Source organism: Hibiscus syriacus, unplaced genomic scaffold (genome assembly GCF_006381635.1).
Source record: "Hibiscus syriacus cultivar Baekdansim isolate YM2019G1 unplaced genomic scaffold, ASM638163v2 tig00017128_pilon, whole genome shotgun sequence".
Lineage (NCBI taxonomy): Eukaryota > Viridiplantae > Streptophyta > Magnoliopsida > Malvales > Malvaceae > Hibiscus > Hibiscus syriacus.
Window position 1 is genome coordinate 46,570 of NW_024062399.1, and position 14,578 is coordinate 61,147.

Genomic DNA, 14,578 nt, shown 5'->3' on the forward strand with positions numbered 1-14,578 from the left:
CTTCCTAGAAAAGCAAAAGCTCGTACTGATCAGAGGATGTCTTTCCTTTCTCTCCAAAATGTAGAAAAATAAAGAAGAAATAATAGACTTTAGATGACAGAACTTGCTGTTTTTTTATTCAATGCTTAGAATGGAACAAAGATAAGCCTTATATAGGCTTGACAACACAACAAACTAATAGAAAAAAAGAACCACTACTGCACGTAAATAACAATAAAATCAGAAAAATAAGGAACCACAACAGTCAATACTAAAAATAGGATGACTTTGAATCATTCTTCAACACTCCACCTTGATTCAAAGTTGCAAACGTCAAGTTGTTGTCTGAAGTAAGCATGTTTATCTTTAGGGAGAGACTTCGTTAGTATATCTGCCATTTTCTCATTTGTATTGCAATATTTCAGAATAATTGATCCATCAGACACAAGATCACGAATGAAGTGTACCCTAATATCTATATGCTTTGTTCTTCTATGAAAGGATGGATTCTTGGACATGGAGATCGCTGCTTGATTGTCACAGTAGATCACAGTTGTTTCCTTCTCTGCTAGGATCCTTCTTAACCATGAGCTTGACAAGCTGGTGAAGTTGCAGCTTTATATTCAGCTTCCGATGAAGACAGAGGTGTTATAGCTTGTTTTTTAGAACACCAACAAACAACACCTGATCCAAAGCCAAAGACATAACCTGACGTGCTTCTTCTATCCTCCAAACATCCAGCCCAGTCATTAATTGTATAACCACTCAAATTGAACTTTGAAATATTTTCATACCATAGTCCAAAATCAAGAGTTCCGGCAATATACTGTAAGACTCTTTTTGCAGCGCCAAAATGATACCTTGATGGACAGTGCATGAACATTGAAATAACTCCAACAACAAAAGAAATGTCCGATAGCGTATTAGTCAAGTAAACCAAGCCTCCAACTAGAATTCTAAAGCTCCTTGCATCTGTTGCTTTAGTACCATCATCATTCTTCAACTTTTCATTCAAATTCATAGGTGTTGCTACAATTTTGCACCCCGTCATCTTTAATTTTTTAAGTAAATCAGCAGCATATTTCTTTTGCGACACAAAGAATCCATCTTCAACCTGCTTCACCTCAAGTCCAAGAAAAAATTGTAATGCTCCAAGATCCTTCATTTCAAATTACTTTTTCATACAAGCTTTGAATTCATTTATAAGGCTTGAGGAACCCATGTAAATCATGTAATCAACATAAAGGCAAATAATAGAAAATCATGGGTACCTTACTGTTTAAAATAAAGATTGGACTCATACTTTCTTCTTTCAAAACCATTTCTGAGAAAGTATGCATCGATTTTATTGTACCATGTGCACGGAGCTTGTTTCAGCCCATAGAGAGCTTTTCGTAACTTCTACACTTTTTCTTCTTTGCCTTCGATCGTGAATCCGTCAGGTTGAGCAACATAGACCTCCTCTTGTAAATCACCATTCAGAAAAGCTGACTTAACATCGAATTGATACACTATCTTTTTTAAATGTGCAGCCAACGCCAAAACAATCCTAATGGTTTCAAATCGTGCAACCAGAGAGCAAGTATCATCAAAATCTACACTTGGTTGTTGTGAATATCCTTTCGCCACTAGACGTGCTTTGTGCTTTTGAATGTTTCCATCTGCGTTGAACTTAGTTCTAAAGACCCATTTAACACCAACAGCTCTTCTATCTTTAGGAATATCTACAAGCTCCCATGTCTTATTACATTGTATTTTTGCAATTTCTTATTTCATTGGAATTTTCCATTCCTCTTTGTCTGCCGCTTCTTCGAAAGTTGTAGGATCAACAACAAACAAGGCCTGCGTAGAAGCATAAATCTCTGACAAAGTTTTGAATTTCTTTGGAGGAGTCTCATCATCGGAGGAAATGCTACCATTCGAAGATGCACTTGACGAAGTTGGAGGAGACGATAGATTTGGAGAAGACGGTTGTAACACTTCAATCTGTGGAGTTGCTTCTTTACTTGCAATTTCAAACTTGACATCAGCTGCATTTTCTTCCCAAGATCAACTTGCATCCTCGTTGAAAATCACATTTCTACTGATTATTATTTTGCCATCAATAGGACTATACAACATGTAAGCTTTGGACTCATAACAATAACCAACAAAAATGCATTTTATTGATTTTTCATCAAGTTTGCTGCGTTTATAAGAGTAAAATAAAGTATAAGCAACACAACCAAAAACCTTTAAGTGGCTTACCCAAGGTATTTTTTTGTACCAATCCTCATATGAAGTTTGATTGAGAACAACCCTTGTTGGTGAAAAATTCAAAAAGTAGACTACAGTTGCAACAACTTCTACCCATTATTGATTCAGAAGTCCTTTAGCTTTCAACATGCTTCTTAACATTTCCACAACCGTCCGATTCTTTCGTTTAGCAACACCGTTCTGCTCTGGAGTGTATGGAGCAGTCAGCTCTCTTCTCAGACCATGTTTTTCACAGAAACTATTAAACTCATGTGATACAAATTCACCGCCTCTATCTGTACGCATAGCCTTGATGCATCTTCTAGTTTGCTTCTCCACAAGTGCCTTGAATCTTTTGAAGTTTTCAAATGTTTCTGACTTGAACTGTAAGAAGTAAACCCCACTCATCCGGCTACAATATCTGTAAATAATAAAAAAATATCTACTCCCACCAAATGATTGAGTTTTCATGGGACCAACCACATCAGCATGTACAAGTTCAAGGCACTTCATTGCCCTTCTAGACTTCCCCACATGAAATGGCTTTTTACATTGTTTTCCATGTATGCACCCTTCACATATATCTAAAGACTCAATTTTAGGCAATCCATCAACCATTTTCTTTTGACACAATAATTTCAAACCTTTGACATTTTAAATGCCCATACCTCAAATGCCATAATCTCGACTCACTTGTTTCTTTGACAGCAAGTGCATGGTTTTGAACATCAGAAATAACAAGTGGGAATAACTTGTTTGGTGTCATGCGAACGTCAACTATAGTTTGATATGATTTTTTATCTTTGATCACACATGAGGCATCTTCGAACATGATAGAATATCTAGTAGCCATGAATTGCCCTACACTCAACAGATTTTGTGACAGACTTGGAATGTAATAAACGTCATAGAGAAGTTTCACATTACCAGAACTACTTTTGACTGCCACATTGCCCTTCCCTTCCACTTGAATTTGCTTGTTGTCTCCAAGTGTTACTTTTTGTTTGAAGGTTTCATCAATCTCATTGAACAATGACTTCACACCAGTCATGATTCGAGCACCCACTGTCTAGAAACTAAATGTTCCTATGGCTTGCTTCATTTTCTTGATACACCATGAACAATTTAATCTCGTCATCTTCTTGCTCTACATAACTTGCTTGTTCCAGCTTTGATCTTCTCCAGCAACCTGCCTTCACATGCCTAAATTTTTTACAGTAAAAGCATTGGATAACCCTTTTGTTATCTCATTGTTGTGTTTGACTTTGGTAGCCATCGCTTCGGCCTCGTCCTCTGTCGCGACCTCCTCGTCCACGAGATCCAAGTTGACCTTGCCATTTTTGTTCATTTATCTAGGGAAATGCCTCCCCTTTCACATGAAAAGCCTTGTCCTCGGTCTTCTCTTCCGTTCTGTTCAGCCTCGCCTCGTGGGACTGCAATGATCCCATCAACTCATCAAATGTGAATGTTTCCAGGTATTTGGATTCTTCTATGGAAGCCACTACATGATCAAACTTAGGAGTGAGACTCCTTAAAATTTTTGCAACAATTGTTTGATCATTAATATTTTCCCTATAAGACCGCATTTTGTTGACAATTTCAGCAACTCTGGATAAAAAATCCTGCACCGGCTCTCCACCTTTCATATGCAAGGTTTCAAAATCCCGACGAAGTGATTGAAGTTTTATCTTCATTACCTTAGAGGAGCCTTAAAATGTTGTTTACAAGATTCCCCAAGCTTCTTTCGCTGTAACAATTTTCAAAAAAACAGTCTCATGAACGACTTACTAAATAAAAAATAATGCCTTTGAGTCCTTCTTATTTTCTTTCAATCTCCCCTCTTCATCTGGTTCGGTACAACCATTTTCAACCAAGTCCCAAAGATCTTGAGACTTGAACAAGGTCTTCATCTTGATGCTCCAAAACTCATAGCTTTCTCTGTTGAAGACTGGAATCGATAGTTGAGATACAATCACGACATTGACGTTAGGCGCCATTTGTTACAAATCCCAGCTACAAACGAACCTGGCTCTAATACCATAAATGTAGAAAAATAAAGAAGAAATAATGGACTTTAGATGACAGAACTTTCTTTTTTTTTTATTCAATGCTTAGAATGGAACAAACATAGGCCTTTTATAGGCTTGACAACACAACAAACTAACAGAAAAAAGGAACCACTACTGCACATAAATAACAATAAAATCAGAAAAATAATGAACCACAACAGTCAATACTAAAATTTGTATGACGTTGAATCATTCTTCAACACAAAATGGGTTAAAATTGAGATTCCCTTGTTTACTAGCAAGGAAATGGAGGAATTGCTAGCAGCTGCGCAAGAATTTTTTTTTTTTTTTGAGTTTTATGGAACGGAAGATCACCATAGGGTGACCATCGTTCCTTAATGGGGGTCATGCTGGAATTACACAAACATTTCACCATTTAGCGGTAAACTTTAATGGCCGGGTACGCCCAAGGATGTTCGTCGGTTCATAATTAAATACCAAATATGCCAACGAATGAAGAGTGATAGTTTTGCTCCGGTAGGGCTTCTTCAACCCCTTCCCTTGATTAAGTTTTTGAAGATATAACGTTCGACTTCATTATCAAAATGCCCGAATCAGATGGTAAGGAAACTATCTTGGTTTTCGTTGATCGTCTCAGTAAAAATGGCCGATTTTTCAGTCTAACTCGTCACCTTCGATGCTACATTTTTGGCTCGTATTTTGCTCCAAAGGGTCATCAAACTTCAAGGTATTCCATGCAGTATAGTTGGTGATCACGATCGCTTTTTCTTGACTGAGTTGTGGATAGAATTAGCTCGCCTACAAGGAACTGAATTATGTTTTAGTTTACCTTTTCACCCCTAATTTACAGCTAGAAGAGGTTACGAAGGATGTCATCAGTGAAAACCATGAGGACAAGGTTAATTCTGCAGGAGAGGGTGTTGTCATGGACTAACAAGAAAAAACTGTTCCAGTGAATCATGTGGGAGCTGGCACCTCTGCAACAGTATACCAGGAAATCCAAGAGGAGCGTAGGAGCTGCAGAGAGAGAAAAACTTCCAAGGATCTAACCGACTTTTTCCTTTTCTAAAGGATACGCATATAAATAAAAAAAGTTGTAATAATCTGTTATGAATTTTGCTGGATATTCTCTCAATTTTTTATATAAATTTCTTCCTTCTTCCTCTCTATCTCTGCATTTATGTCTCTTATTCACGCACATAACACATATTTCATATGGTATAGCACACGCATGGGTGTAAATATATATTACGTAATATATACAAAACTAATTAAAACTATGTCATACATCTACATAATACGGTACGTAAATATTTTTATGTATACATATATATATATATATAAACAAACATTAACATATTTAGATATATTTATTACAATAAAATAACACAAGGGTAAATATGCATATTGACAGGGGCTAGACTGTTGGCTAGCAGGTCCGTGCGACCATTGGTCACTTTGCTCAGTTACTGGGCGCTAAAGTAGCCTTGAAACCTAAGTTTGGTTGATTAGATTGTCACGAAAGTAAGCACAAAGAGAATATAAACGAAAATAAGAGAAAGAATAAATGAACACAATGGGCATGAGGAGGTCTCTTTTATAATGATAATCCCTAAGAGTTAATGACTAAGTCTACTTCTACTATAACCAAAAGTACATCACTACTTTAGTTAAAAGTCTAAAGGTTGAATCCTACTTAAATAATGATGGTGACTTTGTCCTTTTTCTTAGGGAAGGTCGATATTGGCTTGGAGAGGGCCTGAGTCACAGTGTGCTCGGTCTTATCAAATTCTGATGCGGTGGCTTGGTGCATCCCTTGGTGCGTTTTGTGGAAGACTTACGTATCGCCTGATCGTTTGGGCCTGGGAGTGTTTCGATGTGCACGGATGTGCGCTAGTGGGTGTTGGACTCGCCCTCATGGTCGCGGTCCGTGACAATATACGCACGTAAATATAAAGGAAATAATCTTTGATAGTAAAAGGATATAATAAATATTATATTTAGATATATATTGGTAAAGAAAAGAAAACTCCACATACTATATATAATTATATTTAATGATAAATATATATGTGACAAAGTTAATAAATGCACATGTTTAAAAAGTATATGAAAAATAAATCTAGAATATCTATTATATGCGATTGGAAGAGAAATTAAATTAAAAACAAGGGTAAACTACACGGGGACTATCAAACAATAGTAAAAAATAATTTTTACCACCAACATTTTAATTTTATCAATCAGACCATCCAATTATTTAAATGGTTCAATCAAACCGCCTTCCATTAACTTTAAACATAGGAGGTGATGTGGCAGTTAAAAAATTAGTATAATTTCATATTTGGTCCTTAATATTTAGATATCTTATCAATTTGGTCATAATTTAATTTAATTAGAATAAATTTAATCTCTAATTAGATGGTGACACATGTCACTACCAGATTGAATGATATTTCTTAATTTTTTTTATTTAATATATTTAATTTTCTTCAAATATGGTGGTTTGGCCATTCACACTCCTTGCCAATTATCTTAGCTCAAATTCCACCGGCTGCAAAAATCATTGTAAGTGCAATTTGTCCCCATTATTTGTCAATTTTATTAATGGCCGTTAAAAATTGAAACATTAGTTGTTAAAATGACTTTTGATTGTAGTTAAAAGCTAGAATTAACATATCGAAACATATCAAAAAGTAAACTTCAAAAATGAAGGGGTACTAAAATGTAAATAATAAAATATAAAGTGCTAAAATATTGATAAAATGAAATAAAGGTGCTAATATATAAATAAAGGAAAATAAAATACTATAATGTAAATAAAGTAAAATAAAATGCTAAAAAGTAAAAATGCAAAAAAAAAAGTACTGAAATTCAAAGAAAATAAAAACAAAATTGCATAAAAGTAAAATGTTAGGAGTTAGAATCGAAATAATATAAAAGTTAGTGAGTCGGAATATAAAAGTTAGTGAGTCGGAAATAAAATAAGGAAAAAAACTGAAGACATGGAGACCAAAACGTGAAAACACACCTAACTTAGAAAGGCCATTGTGTGACTACCCCAAAAGTTCAAGGTATTTAGGTTAAAGAATTTCTATTTTAGGTTATTTGTATCATCTTCTAAAATCACCATTTTTCCCTTTTGACAAATTCCTCTCAATTATCTCTTTTTCCTCTCGGCCAAACCCCCTCTCAATCTTCGAAACAACGCCATCGACCACCGCTTTGATAGCTACTCTACACTCCGACCACCAACAATGGTGATCGAGATACCAAAACTTATACCTAACAAACTAAAGTTCACTTATTTTCTTTTCTTTCTCCCAAAAATTGAACCCCAAAAGAAAACTTAAACCTTAATTTCCTTCCTTGAACTCTAAAATCAAGAGACACTTGGTTTCCATACGACACCAATAACAAGAAAATAAGTTGAAGATACCCCAACAAGGAGGGTCAAACAAACGGTAACAAAATATCTCTGATACATGCTCCAGAGTCCATAATACATGCTTCTTTGGACTAATGTTTCTACTCGAACCAATTAGAAGAACAAAGTCTCGAAGATTCAAAGCATATCTATTCGGTAAGTATAATATGAATGAATCATTAAACGATTCTAATATTGCTCCCTTTAATGTTTCAGATTCGAGGTCAAATCTTTTTGAAGAAAGGGAGGATGATACATGCATCACAAGGCCCACATAAAAGGAAGAAGTAATAACTCTTCCAAATGATCCACTCGTCCAAGCATTGGAAAAGAATATCAGAACAGAAGCAGACTTACGACGACTTTTTTAATGGGATCCTGATCTTATTTAGTCAAGATGTCTTCTGGAGATATGACTGTCTGTCTCTTATCTTTCCAACGGTTCTTGAATCGCATCAATTCGATATTGGGAACTCAAGATATGGCTATTTTACTGAAGATGGTACATGCAGAAAATCCTATACGGGATTAATACGGGATTTTGTAAATATTACGAATTTTCAATTTTTTTATTGATTATTTGTAATATAACTTAATATAGGATGATGCATTATCTTTTAGGATTAGATTTATTATTTTATTAAGAATTAAGGTTGGGTTAAAAATATTATCTTTAGTTATTATTATTTTATTAGGAATTAGAGTTGAGATATGTTTAATTATTATTATTTTATTCATTAGTTATTTAGGACCTTTAGAACTCAACCCTATATAAAGGAGGCTTCATTAAACTTTGTAATTCAAGATTTCTTTGATTAATAATACAACGAGAGTTCGTTTTTGCAAGTGCTGATTGTCTTGTGCCTTCGAAGCTTATTCTCCTTGAGTTCTTTCAAGTTCTTGTGAGGGAGATTTATCTTCACACTCCAATTTGCCTTTTCATCGCGACTAGGAGGGTTGGTTAGAGCCATATTATCGTGTTTTCCTTTTCATTGCGACTAGGAGGGCTTGATAGGACATTATCCATCGATTTTCCATATATCTATCCACGTCATCAATCATCTTTATCGTTCACCTTCACAAGGGAGATCTTTTGATTTCTTGGTTATCTTATTTTATTTGCAATTCCTTAATCTTTTCTTTATCTTTTTTTAATCTTATTTCTTATCTTGTTTCCAGCACCAAAAAGAAACCCTAAGGAACCCTATTTATTACCGCCACCTTCCCCATTCATCCCTTATTGTTCTTCATCGAGTATAGATATTTTCTATGTTTGATTCTTCAACAAGAGCAATGGTCATCAATCCGCCACCGCTTCCCTATCAATTGGTATCAGATTTGGGCCGATTCTTGGAAAGAAGCAAGCAATCTTGCTTGTTCTTGCACACAAAACCGTCAAGGTATCCCAACAGAGCTAGTCCAGAAAAGATTCATCGTTTCAGGTTCTTTTTATTTAATTTTAATTTAGATTCAAATCATTCTAGTTAGTTTGCTATTTTTAAAAAAAACAAAAAAACAAAAACAAAAAAAAAAGGCAAAAACAAAAAAATAAAAAAAATAAAAAACCCAAAATTTCAAAAAAATTGCAAACGAAGGTATTTAGGGCTGATTTTCTCCAGATATCATATTTATCCTAATATAAATCTCCAATCCTAATTTCACCCAAATAGGAGTTCATTAGTATCTTCAAATACATTCTTCAAGTTTCATCGGCAGATTCGGTCTAGGATCTTGTCGAATTTCTCGAAAATTCTACAGGAGGAATTCCGTGGTGAAAATTTCCATATTGCAACTTCATATATTTAAGATCATTTACAAAAAAATCAGAATATTTAGAGATCAAGAACATCTTCGAACAAAGTGATCAAGAAAAATAGATTGTTTGAGGACTCACCGTTCAACAGAGTTCACTGGATACTACTGAAAATATTTGGTTCTGAAATTTTACAGGTGGTTTCTTGACGCATCGAAAGACATTCAAGAATTTTCCCAAAATTTTTGGACATCGGTAACCCCCTCAAAAACGTTGCTCAAGTGGATCCACCGTTTTCCAGGTTTCTGGGTTGGTTCTTTTTTTTTCTTTGATTCTTAGTGCTTTAAGTTCTTTTGTTTTTTCTTTTTATTTTTCTTGTGCATTATCTAACACATTATCTTTCTTGTGTTAGTAAGACTAAAGAGTTTGCATACTTCTTCCTTCTTTGCATTCTCGTTCTCTTGGAGTCTAACCCTTGTTTGGCCTTTTAGAACTTTTAAGTTTTTTCTTATCGCCTTTGCTAGTAATCAAACTCCGATACGAATTGTGGAAGACTACTTGGTAAAGTGAGTTTTAAAGAGTACAAGATCGACTTACTTGCCTCTCGTTGTGTTACTTTCTTGGAGTGACTTGTGAGGTTTCTTGCTTTGTTGAATTTTCTTCCTTTTATTTTTATTTTACTATAAAATTTTCTTTTGAGTGTTATGATTTTAGGATGGGCGACAATAACAACAAGACACTTACGACTATCTTAGCCACACTTACCCGACTCACGACTCAAGTTGAAAGATTTGATGAAATAGTTAGAGAACGACAAAAACCACTACTGAATCTACCAAACCAGAATCCAAGACCAAACAATGTTGAACTTTTGGTACCCGAGCGAGAACAACCACATTTTCAAGCACCCAAACTATTTGCAAAACAAAAGTTCACGATCATGTCTTTCAAAGGAGATAATGATCCAGACAGGTACATCGAATGGGAAGGAAAAGTTGATCTTATGTTCGCATACCATGACTGCCCCCAAGCTAAACAAGTTCACCTCATCACCACACAATTCGAAGGATATGCTCGAACTTGGTGGATGAAAATAAGGAAAAAGATCCAGAACTTCCAAATTCCAACAATCAGTTCTTGGACTGACCTCAAACAAACCATGAGGAAGCGATTCCTACCGAACATTATGCACGAGAAGTTAAACTACGACTAGACCAACTTCAACAAGGTAGAAGTTCAGTTGAAGAGTACTATAAGGAGATGCAGTCCTTACTCAATAGGGCTAACATAACTGAAAAAGAAGAGGTCACCGTGTAAAGATTCATCGTCGGCTTAAACTCAAAGATCATTGATCTTCTTGATCTACAAGGGTACGAAAACCTTGAAGACGCACTAAAGAAAGCAATGACAATCGAAGCACAAATCCAAAGGAGATCTCGATTCAGTGAACATTACCAAGGTACTTCATCCTATTACCAAGGTAATCCTTCCTCATCTTCTACTCCATCTTCTCTAAAAAAGCCAAGAGATGACAAACATGACAAGAAGAAAGAACGACCAGCAAAGAATGACACACTTCCAGTCCCTAAAGATCAAATGATAATTTGTGAGGAGGTACGGAAAGCAAAAAAAGAAAAAGTTGAGAAAGAGGCAAAAGCAAAAGAGGTCGCTAGTTATAAAAGCTAAAAGAATAATGACCCATGGGAGGTGAGTGAACCTAAATGTGAGAAGAAAAGAGTGACTCAAAATCTATGTGTGAGCACAAAAGAATTGAGAGAGAACCTTCTTTACAAATAACCTTGCATCCTTGTTCACTTTAGGGAATCAATTGTTTCGATTTCTAACATTAACAAGGATTTGCCTAGTGTGTTTTCATCTATTTTACAGGATTTTTGAGAAGTGTTAGGTGATCTACCTAACGAACTACCACTGAAAAGAGGAAACAAATGCCAAACCAATCTAATTCAAGGTTCCTTCATACCTCGTCAAACATATAATCTCGAAGAAACCAAATAGTTGGATTTGTTACAAAAAGGCTACATCCAGGAAAGCCTTAGTCATGACGCCATCTTAATGACGAAACATGATTTAAACAACTCTACAGGCTTTATAGTTTGTGCATAGGAAATCCATGTAAATAATGAAATAGTAAAAGCAACACGAGACTGGCCCACACCATCTTCCATAGCCAAGAGTTGTCAAATAATATTAGGTGACTCTCCTGACGGGTTACAACCTGAAAGCCCTAATCACTATGCCATATCAATGAAGAGTCACGATTTATGGGAGTCCAAAGGTAAGTATTTTATTACTAATTTTAATGACATTGTAACATACTTCTTCTCCTTCATACAGGGTAAGGCTCGTGAAGTTGTCATCCATACTAAACACAACTCCTTTAAGTGTGTAGCTGACCGAGGTAAGCAAAACACATTAGACGAAGCACTACCACGAAGGTATACTCTTAAGCATACTACTATTCCAAGAATTGAACATATAAAAGATGTATATCACGATAACTCGGATATTTTTGATATTTCTACCCATACTTTTAAAAGTACTTTTAATGAGTTTTATCTTGTATATGAGTTTCCTTGCCAACTAAACAGGTTCTACAATCCACAAATCTCCTGTCGAGAATTATTAATTCATGAACCACACTTAGGATGAAGAGCCTAATTTACAAATGTGAAATACTTATATTTGGTGCCACATTTTCAATACCATCAATGTATCCTTTGTGAACAGCTCTCCTTCTAGCAAAAGATGAAGAGCCTCAGTTATCATTATAAACAAAAAAGGGGACAATGGATCTCCCTGTTGTAAACCTCTGTACATTTTAAATTCTTTTGTAGGAGACCCGTTTAAAAGAATAGAAACTCTAACTGTCGAAATACATTCCCAAATCCAACGTCTCCATGTGCTTCCAAAACCCATATTATGTTGCACAGAGTCTAAAAACTCCCAATAAACACAATCATATGCCTTTGCAAAATCTAGTTTTAATATCAATCCACCTCTCCCTCCCTTCTCTATATTCAATGAATGAATAACTTCATTTTCCACTAAAATTCTATCAAAAATCGGTCTACCTGCTATAAATGCACATTGAGTCTCACTAATCACTTTTCCAATCACACCTCATAATCTCCTTGCTAACACTTTATCAATTATTTTGTACAAACTGCTCACCAACGAGATCGGTCTATATTCCAAAATTTCAGTCGGATTGGCCACCTTTGGAATCAATGCTAAAAAAGATGAATTGACATTCTTTTCCAATTTTCCATTCCTATAGAAGCTGTCCAGGTCTTCATCATATCTACTTTTACCCACTCCCATGATTTCTTAAAAAATACTATATTGAATCCATCCAGACCCGGAGCTTTGTCCTCCCCACAACTCCACACTGTATCCTTTACTTCTTCAATAGAAAAATTCACTTCCAGCCCTTCTACATCCGCCCTTGATAGTTGTTTGAACGAAAAATTGATCTCCGTCTTTCACTCCTTTTCCTTGCGTCTGAAGTGGTTGCTAAAGAAATTAAAAACCTTAGCTCTAAGTTTGTCCGGCTCAAATTCATCGACCTCTCCCAAATTAGCTCCCAATATCAAACGCTTTTTACTACGAATCTTAACTGCTCTATGGAAAAAAGCAGTGTTTTCACCTCCCAATTTGAGCCAGTTCGATCTTGATTTCTGGCTCCATATATCCTCATTTTCCTTCAATATGTCCCATAGCCTTCTTTTACAACTCAGTAGTTCCTCCCTTTCTCGATCATCTAGCCCATCAGCATCGCCTTTCATATCTAACTCATTAATCCTCTTCTCCATTCTTTTAGCTTCAATATCAATATTCCAATAAATCTGTAAATTCAATTTCTGAAGTGCTCCTTTCACTCTTCTTAATTTCACGCTTAAATCTACATCGCCTTCTTCTTCATGCTGCAATGCCTTCTTAATAATCTCAATATAACTCTCCTGATTTAACCAACAATTAATCAGTTTAAACGGTCTAGGCCCCCAATCCACCACTTATTTCCCCAAAATTATAGGGATATGATCCGATACCGTTCTCGATAAACCAAAAAGAGTTGCATCACTATTTTCATTAAACCAGTCATCCTCAATGAAAATTATGTCTAAACGACTCTTTCTATTTCCCGGTCCAAACCACGTAAATTTTCTCCCAGATAAAGGCATGTCAAATAGATTACAAGCCTCTATGAACGAATTGAACTCTACAATCTCCATTTGTCTGTAAGAACACCCGCTTCTCTCACTGTTATTTCTTATTGTATTGAAATCACCTGCCATGAACCATCTATTCTTATTTTTCCTCCTAACTTCCATAATTGTACTCCATACTATGACTTGTTCAGATACTTCACAAGGAGCATAAACGTTCATAACAGAATATATTAAATCATGTGAAGCGTACTTCCCTTCTATCAAAATAAATCTATCTGTAATTAAGCTATCCAGGATCTTAAATCGACTTTTATCCCAAACAGACAGAATACCCCCAGATTTTCCCATTGCTTTCGAGAATCTAAATTCAAAGTCATCATCACACCAAAAACTACTAATTTCAGTATCCATAAAATCCTCCTTCTTAGTCTCTTGTAATAGTACCATTTCAATTCTATAAGTCCGAATAAACTTCCTAAGCTCTGAGATTTTCACATTAGAACCCATACCTCTTATATTCCAAGACAGAATCCGTATCTTGGCATCTCCCCCTCTGATACCTTCTAGAATTCAATGGACAGGGATTGGGCTCTCCTTCAAGATCGTCCACAGCTGAAATTTCCTTAACCAACGCCTCCTCTGAGCCTTTAAACTGAATACCCAACTCTCTACCAATTTGTAAAGTTTTCCTCACTTCCAGCTTTTGCCTCTACCAACGTTCTTGGAGATCCGAATCGGACAAGCACCTTCCTTCAAGTTCAGTCAACTCTTCCTCACTTAGCTCCTTCTTATGGTTTTTCTTCACATGACAACTTCTATTCTTTCTCTAGGTAACACCATATTTTTCTTGACATTTTTGGATAGAATTGTATTTCTTAATTTTCCCTCCTTTGCTCTAACGTTCTGCTTAGGTTTGGGAATAAAATTATCATCGCTCGATATCGTTTGCATGCAGAGCCCCTTT

The 14,578-nt window shown here is 35.6% G+C and overlaps 2 protein-coding genes across 2 annotated transcripts; both read right to left on the reverse strand.

Annotated features, from left to right (window-relative positions):
* Nucleotides 1–559: 559 nt before the first annotated feature.
* Nucleotides 560–1,144, reverse strand: LOC120208710 (uncharacterized mitochondrial protein AtMg00810-like). The gene has a single exon (XM_039207922.1). The coding sequence runs from the start codon at nucleotides 1,142–1,144 to the stop codon at nucleotides 560–562; it is 585 nt and encodes a 194-aa protein (XP_039063853.1).
* Nucleotides 1,145–12,927: 11,783 nt separating this feature from the next.
* Nucleotides 12,928–14,121, reverse strand: LOC120208712. Its single transcript, XM_039207923.1, has 2 exons — nucleotides 13,495–14,121; nucleotides 12,928–13,404 (listed from the first exon to the last, which is right to left on the reverse strand). The coding sequence occupies exons 1-2, from the start codon at nucleotides 14,119–14,121 to the stop codon at nucleotides 12,928–12,930; spliced, it is 1,104 nt and encodes a 367-aa protein (XP_039063854.1).
* Nucleotides 14,122–14,578: the final 457 nt, after the last annotated feature.